The following is an 8,921-nucleotide window of genomic DNA, read 5'->3' on the forward strand; positions in this document are numbered from 1 at the left end:
TACACTGTGCACATTTCTTCGTACATAAAACGTACTTGCAGAACTTTAGTATTAGCATAACAATAAATTATTATACAGCATTTTAGGGGAAAATCTGGTTATTCCATATTCCTGATTGAATTCTGTGTAAACAGAAATTAACTATAAGGACTATTTTTGGTATAAAAGGTAATCTGAGCCAAAAGTGTTTAAGAGATAACCTGAGATTTTAGAAGAGAGATGTGTACAATCAAAATGGAAGCTCCTTAAATCAACTGGCAATAAAATATTGGACCAGAAATAGTAATGATTATAAACTGCCATTCTGCCACTGTTATTGATATTAACCAAAGTATTAGGGAAGAGAAAATACTAGAGAAGTATCAATAATACTTTCGGATTAGAATGAAAAAAAAGGAGATCTGAATAGAATTGAAAGTTATCATTGCTAATTAAAAAACAATTGGGTCGGGCTTCTCTGGTGGCGCAATGGTTGAGAGTCCGCCTGCCGATGTAGGGGACACGGGTTCGTGCCCCAGTCCGGGAAGATCCCACATGCCGCAGAGTGGCTGGGCCCATGAGCCATGGCCGTTGAGCCTGCGAGTCCGGAGCCTGTGCTCCGCAACGGGAGAGGCCACAACAGTGAGAGGCCCGTGTACCGCAATAAAAAAACAAAACAAAACAAAACAATCAGGTCTACAGAATAGTAATTCTTCAAAATGCCGCACATAACTTGGTAAGCAGGGTACTTCATCTGCAGGCAATCCTCTGCATTTAAGGGAAAAAAATTAGGCAATTTCAGGGAGTTCTTGACTTGTCATTTCTCTGGGGGTCTTTCAACTTCATTTGTTCCCTTTATATAAAGGAAAGTAAAAGCTGACTTCAAGGTACCATCACCACCCTGTTGTGAAAAGCAGAGGAAAGTGGCCCACAGAAAACCACAAAGCCCAGTGTAAGCTGTTCTCCAGTGAACAGGAACGAGGCTGAAGTTGGTCAGCTATAACGGAGAGAGAAAGAGTCTTTTAGGGCTCCATATAAACCAGACCCATGAGTTGGCATTCTAAGTAGTTTGAAACTCACCTGTACAAAAGGCCAGTACATCAGACCACTCTGGAATAAAGAAAAACTTTATTAGGATGCTTTTTAATCGCACAAAACGATCACACAGTTCTTTGTATTAAGCATTGAGAAACACCAGGCGGGTGGAATGTGGACGCGGTATTACATTTCAGACTAAGCAGATTAAATTAGACTACTTATGGTCTCTTGAGTGGAAGAGGGTAAGGAGTTGTACAAACAGCCGTTAGGCACAGGAATAAAGATTTTTATTATATTCACAAATTTACAATAAAAAGTCTACCTGAATCAGTACCAATTCTGGAAGACAACTGCTTTCAAAATAACAACACATATTTATTTATTTAAATTTATTTATATTTTACTTTTGGCTGCGTTGGGCCTTCATTGCTGCGTGCGGGCTTTCTCTAGTTGCGGCGAGGGGGAGCTACTCTTTGTTGTGGTATGCGGGCTTCTCATTGCGGTGGCTTCTCTTGTTGTGGAGCACGGGCTCTAGGCGCGCAGACTTCAGTAGTTGTGGCATGCAGGCTCAGCAGCTGTGGCTCACGGACTCAGTTGCTCCACGGCATGTGGGATCTTCCCGGACTAGGGCTCGAACCCATGTCCCCTGCATTAGCAGGCATGTTCTTAACCACTGAGCCACCAGGGAAGTCCACAACACATATTTATATATTGCAATTTTCCTGTTTGCCCATGCAAATGATGCAAGGGAAATATTGATAAAATACAGGATCATCAATCAATTTTTAAAACTCTAAACTGTCCTTTATGGTGATTTGATAATAATATATTCTAACTACTTCATGCTACAGAATAAGTTTAGCTTTTAAGATGTATTTATTTGTGGGAATTCCCTGGTGGTCCAGGGGTGAGGACTCGGGGCTTTCAGTGGTGGGGCCCAGGTGTGATCCCTGGTCAGGGAACTAAGATCCTGCAAGCCGCGTAGTGTGGCCAAAAAAAAAAAAAGATGGATTTATTTTAACAGGCTTTAACCTGTTCATTCTGACAAGAGTCATCATTATGGATTTTTTTTTAAAGATAGAGATCTTGGTATGTAAATTATATCTTAAAAAAAAAAGCTAGAGGTTTTTAAAATAGTCCTTACAAGTGGTATTACACTAGTAATATAAAGGTGGTATTATTTTTTTTTTGTTTTTACTGATTTTTATTTTCTAAAGTTTCTATAATAAACTGTTGCAATAAAAGCTATTTAAAGTTTAAAGTGTATACTCATTTAAGAATTTACTACTTTAGGGGCTTCCCTGGTGATGCAGTGGTTAAGAATCCGCGTGCCAACGCAGGAGACATGGGTCCGAGCCCTGGTCCGGGAAGATCCCACATGCCGTGGAGCAACTAAGCCTGTGCACCACAACTACTGAGCCTGTGCTCTAGAGTCCGCGGCCACAACTACTGAAGCCCATGTGCCTAGAGCCCGCGCTCTGCAACAAGAGAAGCCACCGCAATGAGAAGCCCGCGCACCGCAACGAAGAGTAGCCCCCGCTCTCAGCAACTAGAGAAAACCCGCGTGCAGCAGCAAAGACCCAATACAGCCAAAAATTAAATAAATGAATAAATAAATAAATTTATTTTTTAAAAAAAGAATGTACTACTTTAGGAAAAACCCATCCAAACATGGCTTCACTTCTTATGGCAATTTTTTTTCTTCAGAATGTAGCCTCACTCAGTGTGCTGATCTTGGTCTCCTATGCCATTCCCCACAAAAAGGAAAAAGGACTCCTCAAAGAAATGGTTGATTCCAGGGCCAGAGTAGGGCAGGTACAAGGTACAAGATGAGCCTAGAACATCTACCTTTATGATATAAAGTAAGGAAGTGGCTTAAAAAAAAAGATGGGGGGACTATCACAAGGAAATAGGAGCCAGCTTGAAGCAACTCTCACTGGCCAAGTCTGGGACATTTGCGAAACAAAAATAATTAAACACAGCAATGAATTATAAACCATCGAAAAAATGGGAATCCCTGAGTCCCTACTGATGACAGAGAAATAAGCAAATAACCGGGAGAGAAAAGTGGGCTCTTGCTTACAGAATGCTGCGTGCTACCCAGTAAATGCGGATGGGTCACCGTAGATGTGTCCTTGCCCATCAACCCTACTTCCAATCCATCATCAAGACCTACCAATTCTATCTCTTAAGTATTTTTGAAATCCTTCCTCTGCCCACTGCTTCATGATTTCTTACGTGAACTTGGTCACAGTAACCCTCTAACTGGTCTCCCTTGCCAGTAATCACTTAAGTGCAAGATCCTTGGCATGGCCTTCAACACCTTCCAAGATCCAAAGTCATTTGCAGTTGTTCCTCAATTCATATCTTATATTCTATGAATAGCATCTCTTGTAGTTTCTCCCTTACAGGTACACCACGGTGTTTTATGCATTCCTTCCTCGGCTCCTTCTGCCCCTGGAAAGGCCCCAGGTATCCGCCTAACTCCCCTGAGTTCTTTAAGACTCCGCTCAGGCATAACCTGCCCCCGGAAGCTTTCCTTGAGCCGCACCCTTACATCTCCGTGCTGTGCTAAGTACCCGTTTGCATGCTCTGAGCACTGCTCCTGGCATTGAGGTTAATGTTTGTCTATTTACTTGTCTATCTACCCCACGACATTGTAAGTCCCTTAAAGACAGTAGCAATGTGTGTGCGTGTATATCTCTCTATATCTATATCTATATCTATATATGTTTTGTGTTATCTTCTGCTAACACCTAGTGCAATACCTAGCAGATAGTTTCTTGTTATGGGAGATCTTCAGGAAAGTCCCCAAATGGTGCTGGGCATCAGACTGCCGGTACCCTCTTTCTTCTCAAGGGCATAGATACAACTGACTCATTTGGAACCACTGTTTTTGTTGTGTTTTGCTTTTTGTTTTTTTAAAAATATTTATTTATTTATTTATTTGGCCGTACCAGGTCTTAGTTGCAGCACCCATGATCTTCGTTGCCGCGTGCGGGATCTTTAGTTGCGGCATGTGGAATCTAGTTCCCTGACCAGGGATCGAACCTGGGCCCCCTGCATTGGGAGTGAAGAGTCTTAACCGCTAGACCACCAGGGAAATCCCAGAACCACTGTTTTTAAAAAGGTGTGTAAAAGTTGCCACGTTTCTACCCAATGAAGATAGCCTGTATGTCTTCATCAAAGAAAGAGAGTCTGAAACATCTGCAAATCCTTGGTCAAAGCCCCTTTCTTTTACAACTCTGCTTGGCTTGCTCTTCGTATAAATGTATAAATGTCAGATGCACCTATCTCCATGAGATCTATGACATCATGGGCAAATTTGTTCCTTTCCCAAAGTAAAGCAGAAGAAAATCATATTTGGTTGTCACCATGGGCCCATAATTTTTGCCTCAAGAGAAGTAACAAGAGTTCTGAATGCTTTTCCCCCCGGAGGGGCTCGGCAGCATGTGGCTTCCACCCTCCCTGTCATCTGCCTTCAACCACCAAGCGGGTGATAATGGTTCTCGTGCTCAGAATAGCTCAACAGAAGATGCTGGGGGTGTGGTGAGGCTGGCGGGGATGGCTGGGGGTGGCTTGGCACTGCTTCTGATCAGGAATTAAGTAGATGTGGAGCCCTAGACAAGGCTGTGTATATTCTGGAATCCTGAAAATTCACCTCATTGTCATTAATAATAGAATCAAACATTGTCATTAATAGAATCACACTAGGCCAGAGATGGAAAGCACCCCTGACTCTGCCAGGTCTTGAGGACACTGCTCAATACATCTTCATTGAATAAATGAATAGATATTTGTGGGATTGGATCATATATATATTTGTACTAAGCAAACAGGACAAGAGGTGACTTGATTCCAGCCTCAGGATAACCCTGGGAAACATCTTCCTTTTCTGTAAATACCTCTGTGATGTCAAGAAGGTTCCTTTCATAGGGACTCAGCAGAATGCACACTTGGAAACATCAGCTCTAAATGTGAGAATGATTCCATTAAGCCACTCACATTCTACTATTCCTATTTTGCAATAACTTCTTTGGCTCCAAAAAAATCACTGTGATCGCTAACAAGAATAAATATAAGAATGTCAGAAATCGTTGTGAACACTGACTAAAATTCAGAGACACATATAGACACTCTTAAAGCTTCTCATTCAACTATCAAAACAAATTTAAGATCTGTCAAAATATAGTACCCTGTGCTAACCAACTGGAGCCCTAATTTAAGAATTTTTTTTTTTTTTTTTTGTGGTACACGGGCCCCTCACTGTTGTGGCCTCTCCCGTTGCGGAGCACAGGCTCCAGATGCGCAGGCTCAGCGGCCATGGCTCATGGGCCCAGCCACTCCGTGGCATGTGGGATCTTCCCAGACCGGGGCACGAACCCGCATCCCCTGCATCGGCAGGCGGACTCTCAACCACTGCGCCACCAGGGAAACCCAAGAATATTTTTATTTAAATGTATTTAATGTTAAAAAGATACAAAAAGATCCTGGTCGTATTTTCAAAAGTCTGTCTTACCTTATATGTATTCCAGAATTTCTGTCTCAGGTCCAAAAATATGTCATCCTTTTCCTGGAGAATACTCATACCTATTTGAAAAAACACACACCAGAAGAATTTTAAAAGATTTAATACGAAGAATACTGTATAACAGCTCATGTTCAAGTTTTCTATTCCAGTATGCAAGGTAACCACCACCATCACTAACTCAGTATGTTCCGTCTGACCCAACAGTGAAAACAAAAGATAATCTCCATTCTAAAGTTAGGTAAATTTTAAAGTGATGATAAATATGAACTGAGAATAGCAGGGTACCGAGTTATAGCAGAATGATTATTTTTTTAAAAAGCTGTTAGAGAATTCACAAAAACCTCAGTGTTAGCATGGTGGGACTATTGGTGACTTTTCTTCTCTCCCTTCAAAACATGTTATGAAATGTTTAAAATTTTAAAAATTTAATTTCCTTCTTTTACAAAAAGGCTGCTGGACACTGGGTATTCTAGCAACTGCAGATTTCCCATCTAAGAGGCTTTCTAAATGGAATTTGAAAGCAGAACACCAGTTCAGACTTCCTAAAAACATCTGGAAAACTTTGACGTTCAACAACCCTGAAAAGGAAGTCAGGGAACAAGGACAAAACCCTCCTATTTTAGGAAAGGTGTGAAAATGACAGTGCTTTAAAAAGTCTCCTCCAACTCTGATTAGGAAGAAGGGGAAATACAATCTTTTCAGTCAATTGCAGGGGATTCTTAGAACAGGACCGGTAAGAAAACCGAACCCAATATTGGTAATAGTATTCCACTTACCCAGCACTAATTAAGGGCTAAGCACTTGATGTGTTTTCTTTCATCTGACTCTCCTAACCCTCAGCTAAGGATGATGGAGTTGCAGAGGAGGAAAAGAGCTCAGAGAGGTTGATAGTGATCCAAGTCCAACCCAGGTGTGGATTCCGAGCCAGGCCTTTCAATCACAACTATTCTACCTCCCAAGGCAGCCCCAGCACAAAGGAACATCTGATACAGGCAATTTCCAGGTCTGAAGTGCCTTGAACAAACATCCAACCCACCCCCTTCCCACCATTCCCCCTTCAGTTTAACATGAGGAGAGGGAAACAGGGCCCAGAAATCTGAAATGCAAAACAAAGAAGCAATGTGGGCAAGAATCGGTTTCAGGGGCCTCAGGCTTGAACCACAGGCCCCAGCAGCCCTGTGACTGCAGCATCTTTCTGGTTTCAGGAACGCTGACATCCCCCCAGGGAGATGAAGACCATAATATGGATTGTGTTGCTTTCGGGCAGGTCGTTTATCCCTTTGAGCCTCAGTTTCCTTGTCTGTAACATGGGAATAACAATACCTGCCTCACTGGGTTGTTTGAGGATTAGATAGGAATCTGACTCCCAAATGCCAGCAGCTCCCAACCCTCCATCCCATCACCAGAGTACAAGGGCACTGCAGTAACAGGCATGAGGAACCTGTTTGCCAATCTGGCCTGGAAGTCACGCGCTGGGATCAGAGACAGATCTTCTGATAAATCAGGCAGCTCCTGGTCTCAGGTCCTCTATCCCCTGACCTCACTGACTCCATGGGCCATGTGGTTGGCACTGCATCAGGCATGTTTCCTGCGGAGTTTGTGAGTGACTCTAGCCCCCAAAATAAGATCCAAGGGGCACTGTAGGTTCCTTCCAAGTGGTGACTTGACCACTTCAACACAGTTTAGAAGAAAGCACCAACAGCCACTGACAAGACCCCTTGGGGGATCTGTGATCCCCAATGCCAAGGCCAGGCCCAGGACCCTTGAATTTTCTTAGGGGATTGGGTGCCCCTCCCCTGCCCACTCCCTTCCAAGCAATAGAAAACGCTATGAAGATGAAGGCCACAGGGCCCTTGACATTGTTTTTAGAATTTAGGGCGCTAAGAAAGGTTCCCAAAGTCAGGCCCTCAGGCTCCAGGGTGGACTTTTTGAGGAGGGGGCTCCCCAGACCCTCACAGGTACAGAGTCCTCTCATGGCAGGGGTCCGAGGTCTCCTGACATTTTCTGTGGGTTTTGATATGGGGATGGGACCCCCTTCAGGGAAATCTTGTTACAAAAGCAGGACTACCACCCTGAGCACACATTTTGAGGGGAACCAGGCCGCACCTCAGATTCCACCGGCTCTGCCCACACCATCCTGAATCCCCTCACCTTTTGTTTGTATGTTGAAAAGGAGTATCCCACCAGTGGAAAGGAGACCCCGCCCCACAACATGGTCACGGGGCTCACAGCTGACATGGTAGCAAGCTGGGGGTCTCCTCGACATTCCCGTGGACCTTTATCAGGGGAAAATGGATCCCCAGCCCTGCCTCCCCACTTCCGGCCTACGTACGCCCCAGGCCCCCTGAAACCTCCAGCCCCAGACTACGGGCAACCCAGCGTCCGAACTGCGACCTGGCCCCCTAATTCCTCGCCTCTCCGGCAACCTTCCCTCAATTTCTTTCCCCTCAATCCTGTTAATCCACGGTCCCCAAACTTCTCGACCCTCGCACCTCGACCTCCGGCCCTCATCCAGACCCTCCCAGTCTCCTGAACCCTGGCCCCCACCCCAGGATTCCAGCCCCGGTCCCCGGCCCCCAGAGCCCCAGGCTCCTGCCTGGTCCCAGCCCCTGAAACCCCGACCCCTGCCTCTCGTCCCCCAATTCCGGATCCGCCTCCGTCCCCCAGTTCCGGCCCCCAGGTGCCTGGCACGGCGACTCACTGAAGTAGAAGGCAGAGACGTACACCGGCCCGCCGAACGCCTGGTCGCACAGCACCTTGGCCAGGACGGCGCGCGGCGCGCGCCCCGGCAGCGCGCGCTCCAGCAGGCGCAGCCACACGTAGTTGAAATTCGCGTGGAAGGCCACGGCCACGGTGGCCACGTGCCGCGTCTGCCGCCAGTCAGCAGGGCCGCCTCGCAGCCGCTGCTGCAGCGCGTCGCCGGCTGAGAAGAGCGCGGCGTAGAGCAGCACGTTCGTGGGCCAAGGGTAGCGCCGGACGGTGCGCAGGAGCTCCCGCCACCAGCCCGCCATGCCCGTGCCCTGGGCGCCGGCCAGCGACCGACTCCCGCCACCTGCACCTGCCTCCTCTCCACGCTCGAAGGCGATTGGGCGCCCCGCGTACACCCAACTGCACCGACCAATCCCGTGGCCACTGGCGATCCTGGAGGCTGAGCTTTTGAAATACTGCTGGTCCGCATATGCATTAACCCCTTACAAGTCATGTCCAGAACAGGCAAATCCTTACAGACTTAAGGGGATGGGCAATGGGGGGGCATGCGAAGTGACTGCTAACCGGGTGTGGGATTCTTTTTTGGGGTGATGAACTATTGTATAATTAGATAGTGGTAACAGTTGCACGGAAAACCATTAAAGACCCTTTTTTAAAAAAAAAT

The 8,921-nt window shown here is 46.0% G+C and overlaps 1 protein-coding gene and 1 non-coding gene across 2 annotated transcripts; both read right to left on the reverse strand.

Moving 5' to 3' along the window:
- Positions 1–796: 796 nt before the first annotated feature.
- MPV17L (MPV17 mitochondrial inner membrane protein like) lies at positions 797–8,559 on the reverse strand. Its single transcript, XM_024744556.1, has 4 exons — positions 8,250–8,559; positions 5,537–5,607; positions 1,060–1,089; positions 797–976 (listed from the first exon to the last, which is right to left on the reverse strand). Exons 1-4 carry the CDS (start codon positions 8,557–8,559, stop codon positions 797–799), a joined length of 591 nt encoding a protein of 196 aa, XP_024600324.1.
- TRNAG-CCC (transfer RNA glycine (anticodon CCC)) lies at positions 4,048–4,120 on the reverse strand. Its single transcript has one exon. It is a non-coding gene; the product is annotated as a tRNA-Gly (tRNA).
- Positions 8,560–8,921: the final 362 nt, after the last annotated feature.

The sequence above is a fragment of the Neophocaena asiaeorientalis genome, unplaced genomic scaffold, assembly GCF_003031525.2.
Source record: "Neophocaena asiaeorientalis asiaeorientalis breed wild unplaced genomic scaffold, Neophocaena_asiaeorientalis_V1.1 scaffold91, whole genome shotgun sequence".
NCBI lineage: Eukaryota > Metazoa > Chordata > Mammalia > Artiodactyla > Phocoenidae > Neophocaena > Neophocaena asiaeorientalis.

Coding starts and splice junctions, on each gene's coding strand:
- MPV17L (XM_024744556.1), bottom strand. CDS start 8,559: ATGGCGGGCTGGTGGCGGGAGCTCCTGCGCACCGTCCGGCGCTACCCT. Junction 5,608..8,249: donor CGTCTCTGCCTTCTACTTCA/GTGAGTCGCCGT, acceptor TTTTTCAAATAG/GTATGAGTATTCTCCAGGAA. Junction 977..1,059: donor TGTACTGGCCTTTTGTACAG/GTGAGTTTCAAA, acceptor TCTCCGTTATAG/CTGACCAACTTCAGCCTCGT.